Source organism: Vulpes lagopus, chromosome 4 (genome assembly GCF_018345385.1).
Source record: "Vulpes lagopus strain Blue_001 chromosome 4, ASM1834538v1, whole genome shotgun sequence".
Lineage (NCBI taxonomy): Eukaryota > Metazoa > Chordata > Mammalia > Carnivora > Canidae > Vulpes > Vulpes lagopus.
In genome coordinates this window covers 49,146,036-49,165,793 of record NC_054827.1, presented here as the reverse complement: position 1 = coordinate 49,165,793, position 19,758 = coordinate 49,146,036, and the positions used below count along the sequence as shown (strand labels likewise).

At 37.0% G+C, this 19,758-nt stretch overlaps 1 protein-coding gene across 1 annotated transcript in view; it reads left to right on the top strand.

Moving 5' to 3' along the window:
• DGKI (diacylglycerol kinase iota) overlaps nucleotides 1–19,758 on the top strand; it is a 427,088-nt gene that overhangs the window by 356,390 nt on the left and 50,940 nt on the right. Inside the window, 1 exon segment of the mRNA XM_041753541.1 lies at nucleotides 13,327–13,352. Coding sequence (XP_041609475.1) covers nucleotides 13,327–13,352 — 26 coding nt within the window.

The window sequence follows — 19,758 nt, the reverse complement described above, 5'->3', positions numbered from 1 at the left end:
TTTTAGATACCATTTAAATACAGGTGCTTATATAAAAAAAAAACCCGGAAGATATTTCAAGTACAGTTCATGTGGGGATCATCAGGTATATATTTGGGTAGAAGACTCTCAAAGAATAGGAAATTAGGAGCCTGAAAGGAATTAGAGGATATTTACATCAAATGTAGAAATGACCGAGCAGCCTTTATCAGTTAGGTTCTGGGTCTTATTTCCTTATTTTCACATTGATACCTATCGCTCTCTCCTTCCTTCAATTTTGCTCTTTCCTCAGCACACTCCCCTCCCTGCCCCCACCTCATTTGTGGTGAATATTACCTTTGAGGCTATTTGGCATTCCCTGAATGGGTTTGTGACCACTTGAATAGAGAATGTGTTTGTCTCTCTCATCTCAATGCCACTTTGTATGGTCGCTGTAACTTTCATCTCTCTGGCTCCCATTCTCTGTAGCTCTTTTACTGTCGGTGCTTTGTTCATTGTCTTAATAGCAATATTCATAATTAGAGGGAAGAAAAGCAAACAAAGAGAGGATTGTTTGGTTGATGGAGATTCTCAGTGCTAAGGGACTTCTGGTTCTGTTTTATCTAGTTAGGGATGCTTTGGTACTAAAGTAATGGTTGTGAAGTTGTCACCTGGATCTGTGATCTTACTCTTTCTCCCTCAAGCTCTTAAAATGATGTCATAGGCTAGACATGACAGTCCTCTAGGCAGTGCACGTTCTTGAGAGAATCTCAAGGGGGAAACGCTATTGCCAGAGATGATAATCTACAGCCATGTTTTCAAATCACATTAAATCATCCTTTGGCTTACTTAAATGAAAATTCTTTGTCTATCAACAGTTTCAGGAAATAAATTGAATTTGTGTAACACCATTACTTGAAGGTAAAACAAAAGAAAAATAAAGCTTGTTTTATTTGTGTTTCTGCAGCAGTGACATGGTCTCTTGAAATGTGCCTAAAAGGGAAATCAGTTTCCATTTGGGGTACTTCTCAGGAGTTTGTTAACAGACAACTAGCAGTAACAGTTAAGGCAGGAACAGCATCCAACCCAAGGACTTTGCCCACACCTGACTGTCCCTGGTATTCTTCAGTTGGACCAAGTGTATTAATTAGCACATGATTGGAGGCCTATTTCACAGAGAGATTGGATTCTACCAAAGTGTGAGGAAGGTGGATGAGATAAGCCAAGGTACTTCTTAGGCTGTGGTAAGGAGAAGGAAAGAGAAATAAAAGTAGACTGATGAAAGGCATTCAGAATTGATATAAACAGCTAGAAGCCAGAGACTTCAATTTTCTCTTCCTTTCCTGAGTAGGATGGATGGTCACCTTTGCTTATTGAAAGTGGTGTTTTTGCTGTGGTCCTCATCCCTAAAGCTGGAACATAAAGAGGGAAGGCAGACAGAAAAAGGAACATTGACAAAATATTCATAGCATCGCTTTCAGTGTGGGGGCATGGACTGCCTTACTCATGAGGACTTCACAGTCGAGAAATGTTTTATTTATTCGTAGTGTGCTGAGTGGACTGTAGAGGTAGCAGAGCTTCCAGCCCATTCTTGTTTGCTTTCTAACAATTCCATGTTAGTAACTAGGAAATAAAGGTGCCCCAGATTTTCTGGCCAGGCCTATGAGCTGGTATGAATATGTCAGAGCTTCCTTCTCCTGTCCAGTCAGAGAAACTTTCTGTTGCTATTTTCAGAATATGGATCTGGTATTTGGTATTTTCAGAATATGGATCTCTGCCTTTATGCCTATTCAAGCTTGGTTCTTATACTTATTCTATATGTTTATTCCCAGTCCACTTCTATATGGTAACCCCAACCCTTGTCCCACTCAGATGATGGTTTAGAAATGCTAAGTAGAGGGTATATGGGTTGGGGACACTGGGAAGGGTAATTGGCATTTATTTGTGAATGATTCTTTCTAAGAAGTAGATGGGTCCCCAGTATTCATCCAGTCTGTCTTTAAGAAAGACCTTATCTGAACTAGACAGTCTATTGATCTACTACTACCTCCCAGGAAGGAAGGAAATGATACAGACATTCTGAGGAAGGGCCAAGTAGGAAAGCCATGGATGCTATTGGTTTAAACCACAAAATGAAACAAAAAGCAAAATACTGTAAGGAGGCTTAAAAAAAGAGTCAGGAGAGTATTATTAAAAAAAAAAAATCTTGTCTTAGGATGCTTATGGGTTTAGAGCATTTCATGGAGGTTGCCAAGAAAATGCATTAATCTAAAATGTATTGCAAAGCATCATACCACGTCCTACAGGCTGAGGTAGTCATGATGCTCATCATCTCAGTTCTAGGTTTATTGATTAAAACAACAAGAAATCACAAGAAGCGTAGTACTTCTTAAAGACTTTTGCCTTCATAAATATATCACTCTTAGGCTTTTTAGATCTCAGGTGTTACTTTGCTGATTGAAAACTGAGCATGATTTTCAATGTCTTTAAGCCTTGTAATTGATCTACTTGGAAGATTAGAGGCCTTGAAGGGAAACTTGCTGATGGAAAGCAATTTAAATAACTATCTTTGATTTTCTTAGGGATTCCTTGTTTCTTAATGACGGACAACAGGATCATAAGCTGTGCTGTTTACTGTTTAACAGTAGCAGCTAGTTAATAAATGCCTGATGTCTCATTCCTTCAGATTCTTAATCTGATAAAAATGATTTATTCCAAAATATTATGGCTCTGTATGTTTTCATGTTTGCAGATTTTTCCCTGGAAACACTCCTATTCTAGAGGTGAACAAATCTACCCCATTCAGGCCTTGGGGTTATTGCCTGAGGCTGACTGCCTCAAGTACAGACTTTTTTGTTGATGTTGTTAAGTTTGTTGTTTTATTTTAAGAAGTCAAGTGACTTTTGCTTTGGGTTAAAATATGCCACATTCAGGCCAGGTACCAAGCAATGCTAATAGCAGGCAAAGAGAGCCTCTGCAGGCAACTGGCCTGAAGGATTAAGTGACCAGGACAAAACGATAGAGCACATGCAGCACATATAGGAGGCACTCCTAAAAGTGCCAGGCCCTAGGGACACTACATCGCAGGACACTACAAGATCTCCTCTTCAAAGGCCATTACCTTCAATAACAGGAGATGTAGGGGTACCTGAGTGGCTCTGTTGTTTAAGCATTTGACTTTTGGTTTTGGCTTAGGTCATGATCTCAAGGTTGTGGGATTGAGCCCTGTGTTGGGCTCAGCATGGAATCTGCTTGAGATTATCCACCCTTCCCCTCCCTCAGCCCTTCCCCCCAAGTGCTCAGTCTCATAAATAAATAAATAAATAAATAAATAAATAAATAAATAAATAAATAATTGAAAAAAAGAATAGGAGATGTAGTTCACTTTCCTAACACAGAGAAATAAGCACAGAGACTCAGACAAAATGAGAAGACAGAGACATTTATCCCCAATTAAAGAACAGGACAAGGGCATGGCCAGATATCTAAGTGAAATAAATATAAGTAACATGCCTAATGGAATATTTTAAGCAATGATCATAAGGATACTCACTGGACTTGGGAAAAGAGTAGGAGATATATGAGACCCTTACCACAGAGATAAGGAATAACAGAGAAAAGGGGCTAAATAAATGAAATGAGAAACACACTTGATTGAATGAACTGCAGGCTGAAGAAGCAGAGGAATGAGTTAATGACCTAGAAGAACAAGTAATGTTAAGTAATCAAGTTGAACAAAAGAGAGAAAAAAGAATTATGCAAAATGAGAATAGTTTTAGAGAACTCAGTGTCTCCCAACAAATGTAATAACATTCACATTATAGGAGTCCCAGAAGAAGAGAGAGAAAGGGGAAGAAAATATATTCAAAGAAATAATAGCTGAAAACCTCCCTAATATGGGGAAGGAAACAGAGATCCAGACCCACGAGGCACAGAAAACTTGCATAAAGATCAGCAAAAGCAGATCCATACCAAGACAAGTTGTATGGCAAAATGTAGGGATAAAGAAAACATTTTAAAAGCAGCAAGACAAAAGAACAGTAACTTACAAAGGAAAACCTATAAGGGCAGTAGGGCATTTTTCAGAAGAAACTTTCCAAACCAGAAGGGAGTGGCATGATATATTCAAAGCACTAAATGAGAAAAATCTATAGCCAAGAATACTCTATTCAGCAAAAGTATTATTCAGGATAGAAGGCGAGATAGAGTTTCTCAGATAAACAAAAACTAAAGGAATTCATGACCATTGAAACAACACTGCAAGAAACATTAAAGGAGACTCTTTGAGTGAAAAGGAGAGAACAAAAGTGACAGTATAAAGGTAGGAAGCAAAAACAGTAAAAATGAATATTTTTGTAAAAAAAATGATTCAAGGAACTCACAAAATAAAAGGATGTAAAATATACAACAGATACCTAAAACATGAAGACATGAGGAGTAAAGAATGTGTTCAGACTTAAACTACCATCAACATAATATAGATTGCAATTTGCAGAGAAGGTTATATACAAATGTAATGGTAACCATATATCAAAAGCCACTAATAAATATGCAAAGAATAAAGACAAATAAATCCAAATATATCACTAAAGAAAATCAGCAAAACATGAAAAAAGACAAGTATCAGAGAAAATCTTCAGAAACAACCACAAAACAAATAATAAAATGACAATATATACATAGCTATCAACAATTACCTTGAATTTAGATGAACTAAATGCTATAATCAAAAGACATAGGGTGACAAATAGGATAAAAAATACCCAACACCCATCTACATGCTTCTTACAAGAGACTCACTTTAAACCAAGACACTCAGACTAAAAGAGGATAGAGAAACATTTATGCAAATGGAGATCAAAAGAAAGCTGGAGTAGCAATACTTATATTGGAAAAAATAGACCTTAAAACAAATACTGTAACAAAAGACAAAGAAGAGTACTATATCATAATAAAGGGGACAATCCAACAAGGAGATATAAAATTGTAAAAATTTATGCGCTCAACATAGGAACACTCAAATACATAAACAGTTATTATGAACACAAAGGACCTAATTGATATAATAAAATAATAGTAAGGGACTTTAACACCCCACTTACATCAATGGAAAGATGATTTAAACAGAAAATAAACAAGTAGAAGATGGCTTTGAAGGACATACTAGACCAGATACATTTAGCAGATATATTCAGAATATCCCACCCTAAAACAGAATGCACATTCTTTTCAAGTGCACAGGGGTCACTCTTCAGAATAAATCACATATTAGGCCACAAAAAAGTCTCAATAAATTTTAGAAAACTGAACTCATATCATGGATCTTTTCTGACCACAACACTATGAAACTAGAAGTCAACCATAAGAAGAAATCTGGAAAGACCACAAGTATATGAAGGTCAAATAGCATAAGAAGAAATTAACAAGTACATGGAAACACAGGAAAATGAAACCACATGGGTCCAAAACCTTTGGGATATAGCAAAAGCAGTTCTAGGAGGGAAGTTTATAGCAAGAAAAATTTCAAACATCCTAGCTTTATACCTAAAGGAGGTAGAAGAACAATAAACAAAGCCTAAAAGCAGCAGGAGGAAGTAAATAATAAAGATTAGAGCAGAATTAAATGACATAGAAACTAAAAAAACAATAATAGTACAGATCAATAAAACCAGGAGCTGGATCTTTGAAAAAGATCAATAAAATGGATAAACGTCTAGCCAGACTTATCAAGGAAAAAAATGCAAAGGACTCAAATAAATAAAATACACATGAGAGAAGAGCCAACACCACAAAAATACTAACAATTATAAAAGAATATTATCAAAAACTATATGCCAATAAATTGGACAACTTAGAAGGAATGGATAAATTCCTAGAAACATATATAATACCAAAACTGAAACAGTAAGAAATAGAAAATTTGAACAGACCTATAACCAACAAAGAAGTTGAATTAGCAATCAAAAAACTCCCAACAAAAGGCAAAGACCAGATGGCTCTACAGTTGAATTTGATCAAACATTTATTTTTTATTTATTTTTTTTAATAGGTATTTTTTATTTTATGATAGTCACAGAGAGAGAGAGAGGCAGAGACATAGGCAGAGGGAGAAGCAGGCTCCATGCACCGGGAGCCCGATGTGGGATTCGATCCCGGGTCTCCAAGATCGCGCCCTGGGCCAAAGGCAGGCGCCAAACCGCTGCGCCACCCAGGGATCCCTGATCAAACATTTAAAGAAGAGTTAATACCTATTCTTCTCAAACTGTTCCAAAAAATAGAAGAGGAAGGAAAACTTCCAAATCCATTCTATGAGGCCAGCATTATCCTGATACCAAACCCAAATAAACTAAAAAAGAAAACTACAGGCTGAAACCCCTGATGAACATAGATGCAACACTCCTCAACAAAATACTAGCAAGCCCAGTCCAACAATATACTAAATCATTTACCATGATCAAGTAGGATTTATTTCTTGGTTGCAAGGGTGGTTTAATATTCACAAATCGATCAGCAATGTGTGATATATCACATCAATAAGAGAAAGGATAAAAGCCATCTGATCATTTTGATAAATATTGAAAAAGCATTTGACAAAGTACAACATCCATTCATGATAAAAGTCTTCAACAAAGTAGGTTTATAGGGAACATACATCAACCTAATAAAGGCCATATATGAAAAACCCACAACTAGTATCATCCTTAATAGGAGAAAATGGAGAGCTTTTCCCCTACAGTCAGGAACAAAACAAATTTGTCTACTCTAACTACTTTTATTCAGTATAGTACTGGAAGTCCTAGTCACTGCAATCAAACAAGAAGACGTAAAAGGCATCCAAATTGGCAAGGAAAAAGTAAAACCTTCGCTATTTGCAGATGACATAATACTATAGAGAAAACTTGAAACATTCCACCAAAAAAACTGCTAGAATTGATAAAGTCACAGGATACAAAATCAATGTACAGAAATCTGTTGTATTTCTATACACCAATAGTGAAGTGGCAGAAAGAAACTAGGAAAACAATCCCAGTTACAGTTGTACCAAAAATAAGACACCTAGGAATAAACCTAACCAAAGAGGTGAAAGACCATACTCTAAAAACTGTAAAACACCGATGAAAGAAATTGAAATGACACAAAGAAATAGACATTCCATGCTCATGGGCTGGAATAATAAATATTGTTAAAATATCTATGCTACACAAAGCAATCTACAGACTTAATGCAATCCCTATCAAAATACCAACAGCATTTTTCACAGAGCTAGAACAAATAATTCTAATATTTGTTTGGTGCCACAAAAGACCAATAGCCAGAGCAAACTTAACAAAGAAAAACAAGGCTGGAAGCACCACAATGTCATACTTCAAGTTATTTTATAAAGCCATAGAATTTAAAACAGTATGGTATTGGCACAAAAACAAACACATAGATCCATGGAACAGAATAGAAAACCCAGAAATAAACCTACAACTACATGGTCAATTCATCTTCAGAAAAGCAGAAAAGAATATCCAGTGGGAGAAAGACAATCTGTTCAACAAATGGTGTTGGGAAAACCAGACCATTTTATTATACTATATACAAAAATCAATTCTAAATGGATTGAAGACCTAAATGTGAGACCTCAAGCCATAAAAATCCTGGAAGAGAACACAGTAGCTTCTCTGACATTTGCTGTGGCAACTTTTTTCTAGATCTGTCTCCACAGGCAAGGGGAACAAAAGCAAAAATAAACTACATCAAAATCAAAAGCTTCTGCCCAGCAAAGGAAACAATCAATGAAACTAAAAGGCGACCTATGGAATGGAAGAAGATATTTACAAATGACATAGCCAATAAAAGTTCAGTATTAAAAATACATAAAGAACATATACAGCTCAACACCCAAAAAACAAATCTGCTAATTTAGAAATGGACAGAGATAAGAGCAGATATTTCTCCACTAAAGACATCTATATGGCCAACAACAGACACATGAAAAGATGGGCAGCATCACTCACCATCAGGAAATACAAATCAAAACCACAGTGACTGTTGGTAGAAACGCAAACTGGTGCAGCCACTTGGCCAACAGTATGGAGGTTCCTCATAAAGTAAAAAATAGAACTACCATATGATCCAGTAATCGAACTATTGGGTATTTACCCAAAGAATACAAAAATACTAATTTGAAAGGATAAATGCAGCATTATTTACAATAGCCAAACTATGGAAGCAGCCCAAGTGTCTGTTGATAGATGAATGAATAAAGGAGTGGTATACACACACACATACACACACACACAGAGAAATATTATTCAGTCATAAAAAAGAATGAAATCTTGCTATTTGCAACAACATGGATGGTGCTGAGAGTTTTATGTTAAGTGAAATAAGCCAGTCAGAGAAAGACAAATACCATATAATTTCACTTGTGTGGAATTTAAGAAACAAGGCAAATGAGCAAAGGGAGAATAAAAGGGGGGCAAGAATCAAGAAACAGACATTAACTGCAGAGAACAAACTGATGGATACAGGAGGGGTGGTGAGTGGGTTGATGGGGAAAAGAGGTGATGGGGATCAGTGGGTGCACTTGTCATGATAAGCACAGGGTGATATATGGAATTGTTGAGTCACTATATCTGTATACTTGAAATTCACGTGATGCTGTATGTTAACTAACTGGAGTTTTTGAAAAAACTTAAAAAGCAAAAAAAAAAAAAAAATTCACAGAGAAGTAAATCAAAGTGGAAAAACAGCAAGACATTTCCACAAAGCAGTTATTTGAATAGAGGAATAAATGAATGGCTTATATCTTAATATATTTGTAGTTATTATTCATCTCTTACCTCCTCTTAATATCCTTTTCCTAGTGCAGTGGTGACACAGTGGAAAGAGCCCTCAAGCTTTTTCTATAATTTACCTGTTCAAATATTCTGGACCAACTTTTGCTCTTTTCTTCTGCTAGAGTGTTAGGATTATTTCATAATCATTATATTTCTTCCTTATGTTTCTGTTCACAGAGGCTCTATTCCATCCGTTACTCCTTCCTCCTTTTCCTCCTTCCCTTTTTCCATTTTAAAATTTTATGGAGATCTGTTAATAGTTTTACCTACCCCCTGCCATCATCTTTTTAGTGTACTTCCCACCTTAAGTTTTGTTTGTCAGCAGATCCTTATCCTGCTTTCTTCTTGGAGTATTTTCGTGTGGATATCATGCTGTCTTTTCTTCATTACTCATATTTGTTTTGGAGGAGTTCTTTTTGGAACTGTTAGTTTGGAACGGATAATTAGGGATAGTGGGTTGATGTGTTTCTGGAAGCTTGACTTTGGGTCTGTTTTCAATTTCTTTTTAGCAGCGCTATCCTCTGGCATTTGATTCTACTTCTGACTAACAGGACACCTGGCTCAGAGCAGAGGGCTTTCTGCCAGATTTTGTGGTGCACAGTGTAGCTCATATCTTTTGAGTTGACTGAGATCAAAATATGCTCTCCTTGTCTTTCTGAAACGTGGTCGAATTTTCCCCCTACTTGGTAGCTCTTTTTTAAAGATGATTTTGGTTTATGAGCATCTTCTGGCTTAGTCAAAGACGATGGTTCCTTTTCTGTTTTCTTATTCTCCCTGTTGCCTTAAAAAAAAAAAAAAGATGATAGATTGATTGATTGATTGATTTGAGAGAGAGAGAAAGAGAGGGAGAGGCAGAGAGAGGCAGGTTCCATGCAGGGAGCCCGATGTAGGACTCAATCCCAGGACCCCAGGATCACACCCTGCACCAAAGATAGACCCTCAACCTCTGAGCCACCAGGCACCCCCCTCCCTGTTGCTTTTCATGAATTTCAAAGAGAAGAGCAGAAGCTTTGCAGTAATAGTTTCTAACTCATCTTCCACCTTTATTCTTGCTTTTTTTTTTTTTTTTTTTATTCCACTCTGCACAGCCTGCCTGATAAGAAGCACCAATGAGAATGTATGACCTCGCTGCTTTGGAAACTCACTTCATTTAGCTTAGGAGGTAAATTACCAGTGCTTCGAAATGGCCTGTCAGGCCATGTATGAAATGGCTCCTGCCTCTTCTGTCTCCAGGCCTAACTTATTACTCCTTTACATTTTAGCAACACTGAGTTACTCATCTGCTTGATAACGTATTACAAAACTTCCTACCCAGATTCCTTGTCATACGCCTGGTCCTTCTGCCCGAGATTCTTTTCCTTTCTTATTTACCTAACAAGTTTCTGCATTTCCTTCCAAGCCCAGCTCACATGGTTCTTGCTTTCTGAAGTCTTCTTTCACTCTTCTGGAATAGAATGGGTCTCTCTATCTCCTGTTCCCTCTTTACTTCACACATGTTTTGATGATTATACTTTTTTCAGTATAATCCTTTTATTTACCTATTTTTCTCCTTCACTAGACTGAGGTCCTTAAAGTCGGTATCTTGTTCATCTCTGTATCCTCATCACAAGGTGTAGGGCCTGGTACCTAATAGGGTCTCAAATAATTATTATGTAGGTTTGAATCAACATAAATAGATTTAAAATGGGAGAGAGATTTTGAAATCTAAGGACATGAGTTTTTGTTTCTGCTTTTTCACTTTGCTGAATTTGAATGAAATGCAAATAAAAATGTTTTTTAAGAACCACAAAACAAATGAAACTAAGTAAAATCAAGTATAAATATTCTACAGACTGTCATAAAAGACTAGTACTGAGGAAAGAGGTAAGAACTCTAAATCCTGGAGTTATTTGAATGATAGTCATAGTTTGCACTATGAGAGCGATGCTATCCCCAAGATAAAGTGTACGTGGAGGAGAAATAAACAGTCTGGAACAGAACCACAAGTCTTGCAGGTGCAGTGGGAGGAATAAGAGTGAACTTTCCTGCATTCCTCAGTTGTCAGGTTGAAGAAGATTATCTGTTCCTGGGGTTCAACCACTCTGTTTTAAAAATAACTACTTCTATTGCTGATCGCATGAATTTTCCTCTCTCCTGAGCTAAGTTCTGTAAAACTTTTTATGCCCATTTCCAGCAATAATGGATGATGTGCATGTCTCAGTAGTATAATTTAGTGACTCGTTAGAGTGAAAGGTGAAATACTGAGTGAGGATTGAAATACTCCATATGTCTTAAAATTCCACAAATCCAGGCGTGTGGGAGACATTCAGCACAGAAACTCAACATGACTAATCTTCAGAAAACACTCTGAAATTGATAGTTCTTCCCACTGCCTGGACGATAGCATCCCCTTGGGACTTGAACGAAGCCATCTGGAATTTTTCAGATTTAATATTAGTTCTTTGCTTTCACAGAAAGACACCAAAAGCCCTGCTTTACAAGCCTTCTACCTGAGACATTTAGTCGTCTGTTGGCATGGATTTTTCTTTGTTCCTGTAGAAGTTAATTGCCAACAGTCCAACAAGTCTTATTGCTTAATTCCCATCAGAATACACGAGGGCTAAAGATGTTACCTTGTTGCTGACTTCTTTTTATGCCCTAAGCATCTTAAGAAATTATCTTATTTTAAATACATATTTCTCATTAGACTCACCTTTCAATCCTATTTACCTCAATTCAGCACTGTCTCCCCCTTCTTTTTCCTAACCACTAAGGCAGATAGTGGGTCTCTGTTGCTGGGTGTATTGGATGTCTTTTGATTCTGAGAGTGCTCCCATTATCCTTATTCAGGAACTTGTCTCACTCACTAGGCCCTTCTGTCATGGTTGTCCTAGGACCTGGCAAACCTGGTTTGCAGAAGGTTTGAAGGTGACATGATGATTTTTTGAGGCCCTCCAGAATATGTTTGAGCCTAAGCACCACTGTGGTGGTGCTGACATTAATTATTCAGTTCAACAAATTTTAATCAGGGGCCCATTCTGTACCATGTAGGAAATAGTCCTAGTTTTCTATTTGTTCACAACTCACTGGGGAAGACTGGTGTGTGATAGTGTGAAAGAGGGAAATCCCGAGGAGAACACAGATTGGCTTCACCTGGGGAGGCCAAGTGGTATTTCTCAAGCAGTGGACTCTGTGGAGATGACTTAGCGACTTAGCTCATGGCAGGTTCCCTCTCGTGCTCCCTGTGTCCGTCACCCTGATGCCAGTTTTCTCCCTACCAAAGCTTGGGACCCTCTGTTGTTTTCACATGCAAAAGTGCACTTGAAGAAACTTGTAAGGTTGAAATGATTTGACACTTTGCAACTATCTTTCCCACCACTACTGCTGTGTCCTTACACCTTACTCATCACTTACATAATGAACAAAAATATTACTGAGCAGTAAATAAAGTAAAGCATTCTCAAGCATCCCAAAGTAGCTAAAATCTTCCTTTACCCACTGTGCCTCCATGGAATCATTCTTGCCCCGACACGAGTTATGCAAATGGGTATGTTACTAAACTCTTGCTTTTCTCTTTGGTCATCTTCCTGCTGTGGACCTCAGCAGGCTGATCATGTAGAAGAGAGGATGCCTCCTGCCTGGTTTCTTGCCTTTCCCTGCAAAATTCTATCACCTGTTAGTACAGAATTATACACCTCCCTTTATCCCAAGGAAAGAATAATATGGTAGAGTCAAGACTGTATCTTTCTTTTTCTTTTTTTCTTTTTTTTTTTTAAGACCGTATATTTCAAGCTTGAGGGAAATTCATCCTCAAGGATGAATCTGTATTGCTCAGAGTAACTCAATCAGTGGCCAGCTGAGGAAGAAAGAAAGGTTTTTATTGAGAAAGGGTCGATAAGATGCTTCATCAGTGTCTTCCTAACATAATTGGAGCTGCAGAAGTCATCCATATTTAAAAGTTCTGTGGGACCCCAATGATCACCCTCTTGCCTCATCCTGGTTCTTAAAGGTTTAGAGCTATGAGGTCAGTACAAAGAGGTTCTATGTCATGCTCACTTAAACCTTAAATTCCACGAATAGTGAAAACAAAAAACAATAATGATAAGGGTACGTATCATTTGTTTTACTTCTGCCTCATTTTTTACTGTCCAAGTAGATTTCTTTTTACTTGTACACAATCAATCTAGTGCTTATTTATATCCCTGGTATTTTCTCTGAAGGCTTGGCCTTTGGTGACATCACAGCATTCCATCCATTATCACATTTCTATGACTTTTCTATTTGTGTGTGATAAATCCAGACTTAAGTTCATTGCAGTCCCATGACACTGTGCAGTAGACTGAAATTTTATTAACCCCAACCAATCAAGGTAATCTTTGGGAGTGATCAATTAGAAAATACCATGTGACCAACAAATTAATTATACTGTCTACTATATTGACTTTGTATTTAATTAAATTTGGGGGGTAATATTCCTAGGAGATTATTCTTGATCATTATTGCATTTGTAATTATCAGTATTATTTACAAAACATTTATCATGCTTATTATCTCGTTTTAGGTCACCAGTCTCTTCAGAAGATCACGGTAAGAATCTGTCTTACTTATGCTAATTCAAGATTAAAAGTTGAGCTCCGTTCCTTACATTTCATTGTCAGAAGAAAGAATTATTTAAGGAAATGTTTCTAAGACATTGGTCTAATATTTTTTTTTTCATGTGGAGTGTCATGCACTTTTAAAAATTCAATGCATCCTAGCTAAATGTGATGTCTTGTCTTCCAATCTATTATAACCAATTTGGTTGACAAATATTATGAAGCTTAATGTATCTGCCTGATTTATGACTCATCACTGGATACTTTCTGTGACTTGGGGCTGGCTGTGTAACTTCTCTGGATCACAGATTTTCATCTTTAAAATGAGAGTTTGTAGTAGACATTCCCAAAAGTTTCTTCAAGATTGGATGTTGGAATTTGCTAAAAGTACTAGAAGTCTGAAATGAACCTAATCCGTAGAGGTATTAACTGTTACCCAGCTAAGGTGAGTTATTCACATTTAAGACACAGTTATTTTATTCAAAGGATAAAATATATAGTTTTGTCACATCCAACTTTTAGAGTTCATTTTTTCAGTCAGTCATTCAAAAAATGTACACTTTAAGTGTCTACAATGGGTCCATTATACTACGTAATCATGTTTTACAATATTAGGAACTATGTGCAAACACATGTGGTACGTGACATAATTTTCCCCCTCCAGGAGCTTTATGAGTCTAGTGGTGAAGGAAGTGGTGGGAAGATAGTAGGACTCTGAGTAATACTGGCATTCCTCGTCATGCCATCCCTAATTAGTGAAGGGCACCATTTTGCATTCAGCCAGCTAAATACAACGCATGAAAGCTGCTATAAGCTTCCCTCTTCATCCCTTTATTCTATTCGGTCATTAAATTTTATTAACTCTGGTTTTTGTATTTCTTTTATCTCTATTCTCTTTTCCATCCCCAATGCTGTTGCTTAGGGCTTCTCCATGTCTTATTTGGACTTTTAAAGTTATCTTAAAACTGCTATCCATACCCTAGCTTTCTATCCTCTAGTTCTCTGTATCCTTGGATAGCACTACATTGTCTGTTCTGTGGCAAAAATCTGCACCCATTGCCTAAGGGTTGAAATCTTATCAAAAGATCAGTCGTTGTATTCAGGTTTCCACTATTGTATTTTAATGTGGAATGGAAATCCTAACTGATGGAATCTTTGTTTATTGCTACTGCTTATTGCTTCTTATGGCATCTTTTCCCCCTTCTGAATGCGCAAGCCATGCAGTATATTGCAACTAATTTCGGAAACTCACCATGTTTCCTGTGTCCTGCTTTTATCCATGCTGTTCTTTGTGACAGAACTATTCCTTTTTGTGATATACATGGTTTACATTTACCATTTGAGACCTTGTTAATCATTTCATCCTCCCTGAGAGCTCTCTGATCCACTTACCATTTGCATGAAAAATTTTTCTTCTAGAATTTAATAGTAAATTTGATGCTTGATTTGCTTGTCTACCATGCTGGGCTGTGAGTTCTTTGATATAGATCCTAACAAACAGTAAACATTCACCAAATGTTTATTAAGTGAATGAATTAAGGACAAAGAGAGGGGGTTTTTGGATATCGTGCCATATCATAAGATCTCTCGTAATATTGAAATGAAGATGTATCACATCCCTGAGGATCATAGGCAAATCATGTTTAAACCTATTAAGTCAGAATTGGGTAACCAACCACCTAATGATGCCCTATTACGGTATGCTATTTTGCTCATCATTGTTGGTCTGACTAGATTTTTTATTGTGTGTTTAGAGATCCTTGGGCTTCTAATTTCCATTGACTCAAAACATGTTTCGTTTTTATTTCGATTCTCCTAAATGACTTTTGTTTGCTTTGGCCTTCCAATCTATTAGACTTATCCCCTATTCCTAACAAAGGAGTGTGTAGGGGACTTCTGAATTGTTATTCTGTAGTTCGCTAGGAATTCTTAAGGGGTTATGAGCTATCAGTGAGCAAGTGATGGCATCCTTGGAAATCCTTGAAAAATGACTATCACCAGAAAGACTTGCTCAGTATGAATAGCACTTCAGAATTAATTATTTTAAGAACTAGTATATGTGATTAGTTAAGGAAATATTATCCAAATTTGAGGGCTTTTATATTTTCATGGCTTCAAAAGTTATTACATGTCCATGATTCTTCGTCGATTCTACAACTTCCAAAAACTACTTGAATATATAAGGTGAAATTACAGTGCTGATTTATCTAATCTTATTAATTTTCCATCATCTTCTAGCCCATGTATACTTGGGAAAAGTATTCTTAACCCAAGGAAAAGGAAAATATTCTTAACCTTTTCTTTTATCAACAAGATTTTCTACTAGAACTTAAAATATGTTTCCTCCTGCTTATACATTTTTAGGTTCTCATATTTTCTGTGGTTCACATTAAATCTCCTGAATATTCTATAAAGCTTACATTTATACATGATAATGATATTGCAATATGTGTGCTTTTAAAAATGGCAAGAAGTAACAGTTTTCTTTTCTCAAACTTGATAGAAAAATTGAGGTTCATTGGGCAAATGGATTGTGACATTGGAATATAACGCCCCATGCCTCTTGACTTTTTATTTTGTTAACTTACTACCAGTGATCTTACTTTTCTAATAACGGTTGCTCTGGCTAACTTCAAAACAGACTTTGTTCTTGAGAAAATCTAATTTTCGAAAGTCCAATATGCCCAGCATTCTCAGTTCCCACAGATTACTTTTCATAGAAAATAGGCTTGAACATTATGGCTCTGTCATTTACCCTTTCTTACCTCCCACCTCCTTATCTGTAAAGTGGAGATCATCATATCTACCATGCCTACCTCATGGGATTATGAGTTCAAGGGGAGATCATCTGTGAAATCATTTTCCAGTTTGCTAAAAGCACCCCAAACACAATGCTATTATCGTCCAGGCAGTGGATGAGGAAGTGTGAGTTTACTTGTGATGTTTGCTCAGCATTGGACACTGTCTTTGAAAAGTTAAAAGGTGTCCTGGGGGAGAAGGAGAGATAGAAACTGTTTCCTTCAATGTTATCATTAAATATTGTGTTTTCGGGTCCCTGGGTGGCTCAGTGCTTTAGCGCCTGCCTTTGGCCCAGGGCGAGATCCTGGAGACCCGGGATCGAGTCCCATGTCAGGCTGCCGGCATGGAGCCTGCTTCTCCCTCTGCCTGTGTCTCTGCCTCTCTCTGTGTGTCTTTCATGAATGAATAAATAAATAAAATCTTTAAAAATTAAAAAAAAATAAATACTGAGTTTTCATTGGAAACCTTTGAACATCTGGGTAAGGAAGAGTAAAATGGTTAATGCACAATGCAGCTTATAGTGGCGAAGTAAAAATACAGTTCATGATTACATGTGGCATCATATAGGAAACTGACCATATAAGGCATAAGTGAAATATAAAATGTTCCTATTGGTTTATATAGTATCAGAGTCATTAAGAATAAAGGCTAACATTTTTTAGCACTTTTGATGCAGACACACTGTGCTAAAAATACTTCAACTATATTACTTCATCTCATCTTTAACAAATAGTACACAGTAGACATTTTACCATCTATTTTTTAGTGGGAGGCAAAAGGTTCATGATACTTAAATAACTTGCTTAGGATCACATAGCTAGAGTTAATTTTCAAACCCAGTCCTTTTTTTTTTTTTAAGATTTTATTTATTTATTTATAGAGACACAGCTAGAGAGAGAGAGGCAGAGACACAGGCAGAGGGAGAAGCAGGCTCCATGCAGGAAGCCCGATGTGGGACTCGATCCCCGGTCTCCAGGATCATGCCCTGGGCTGCAGGCAGTGCTAAACCGCTGCGCCATAGGGGCTGCCCTCAAACCCAACTCTTGCTCATTCATGTACCACATCTCCGGAAAACAAAAGAAATGATTGTCAGAATTAAGGTGAATAGAATTATAAAGAAAAAAAATTCCCTCTAACAAGAGTTTATTTACTACTGTGTAAGTAATCTCTTTTTAATGACAAAACAAAACAGAACAAAAATAACAACCTGTCTCTCCTGCTGGGAATGATTTGTCCCTGTAGAAAAAGCAAATACCAATGTCACATTCTCTCATAATTAGTTAACTGAGTGAAACCGAAGCTTCAGGGAAACCTGCCACACCAAATCCCAGTGGGAACATTACATTTTAATGTTACAGCTGCAAGCTGGAGTCCTACCCCTTGTCAAAAGATAAGCCTGGCAGTGATTGATTGCCCTGCCCTAGGAGTTTCCTCTGCATTTAGAGCCTATCACCTCATCATTTAAATTGCTCCAGGAGCATAACTCCTGTGCCCAGGCTGCTCTGCTTGAGCTCTCAGATTCTGTTTTGTCATCTTGGCCACCTTATTGTGGGGACCCCTGAGAATGCCCCTGTGCTGCTGCTCCTCCACCAGTGCATTCGCAGAGGGTCATCTTCCAACTAATGTCTGCTCACTTACAAAATACAGGACAGTCACTGGATCTCTCACAAGGAAGTGCCAACACTCTGATTCCCCTGGATGTCTGAAGCAGGCACCCCCTTCCTGTCCTCGCTCCTAGACCGGTCGGCAATAATGGTTCTTGCATTATATGGTGGCTTTTTCGTTGCAATAGTAACACAGTAGACAAGGATGGGAGTAGCAGGCATCTGGAAGTAAAATTTTAAGGACCACAGTCACTAGAGTAAGTCCCCAAAGGGTCCAGAATCAGACTTGGAGGCAGTTTTACTTTGCAGGAGGTTAGGCAAGAAAAAAAAAACAACCCAAAAAAACAGAAAACAACACATTGTTGGGTGGCCTACCACTCTTTAATATATCAATAACTATCTCTTGGCTCAAACATCATAGATGTTTTTTTCCTCCAATGTAAACATATACGCATGCAGTTTTACTGACATAGATAATATTCATAAAAATGTACAAAATTTATCAGCTTAGTTTAAATGATAACCAAAAGGAACTATGGCATGCCCAGCCCCCAGCCTAAGAAATAAAACATTGGTAGTCATCTAGAAGCTTCATATTTCCCTTTCTGTTTACATTCTCTTCCCTCTCCCACTGAGATACCTCTGTTCTGCTTTTTAAAGAATTTCCTTGTTTCTTGTGATCATTTTACTACATATACACATATTCCACATATGAATGTGTGTGTGTATTCCAGATATGTGTCTTTATATGTATAGAGATTTGCTTATATTGAACTCTCATAAATTGAACCCTGTGGTAAATTCTTCCGTGTTTCTTTTGTTCGGAATGTTTTTGTGACACATCCTTGTTAAGTGCCTTGTTGCGTACATTTATTTCATTAATTTTTCATGTTGTATAGTATTCTATTGTATGAATATAAAACAACTTATATATCCAAACTCTGATGAATATTTGTGCAGACTGGGTTTTTTGGTTTTGTTTGTTTGCTATTGTAAACAATATCATTATGAACATTCTTTTTCATAACTCCTCTGGCTTCCGTATGTATGCATTCTTCTAGGGATTAAGCCTGGGGATGGCATAGTTAGGTGGTAGGTTATATATCTGTGTAAGTTATCACATCATGACAAGTTGTTTTACAAAATAATCATTCTAATTTACTCTCACAACTCTAGTCAGAGCTCCCATTGACCCCTATCCTTGCCAACACTTGATGTTAACTAATGAAAAAATATTTTACCAATTTGGTGGGAGTGTCAAATGTTATCTTGGGGTTTTAATTTGTGCTAAATGATTACACGTCAGAATAACCATTTTTCATATAAGCCATTTGTGTTTACTTTTCTGTGAAATGTTGCTTTATTTCTTTTGCTCGTTTTTCTCCCACTAGGTTTTCTTTTTCTTAATGATTCGTAAACATCTCTACGGATTCTAGGTAAAGGTTTTTTGTTGATAGGCGTGTTGCAATTTTTTTCCAGTTTGTGGTTTATCTTTCCAAACATTTTTGAGGAATAGGTATTCTTTAATGTAAACAAATTACTAATATATTTTTTAAAATTTTATGTATTTATTCATGATAGATACAGAGAAAGAGAAAGAAAGAAAGAAAGAAAGAAAGAAAGAAAAGAAAGAAAAGAAAGAGAAAGAAAGAAGAAAGAAAAGAAAGAGGCAGAGACACAGGCAGAGGGAGAAGCAGGCTCCATGTAGGGAGCCTGACTTGGGACTTGATCCCCGGTCTCCAGGATCACACCCTGGGTCAAAGGCAGAGCTAAACCTCTGAGCCACCGGGGCTGCCCTATTAATATTTTCTCTATGGTATCTAGCTTTGGTATGTTCTTAAGGAAGTCCTTTCATAGGCTAGAATATCCTAAGGATATTGTCCCATTATCTCTTCTACTGTTTTCATAGTGTTAAACTGCAATTGTGTCTTCATTATTTTGGAAATGATTTTGTGGCTTGATGAGAGGTAAAGATCCAGGTTTTATTTTTATTTT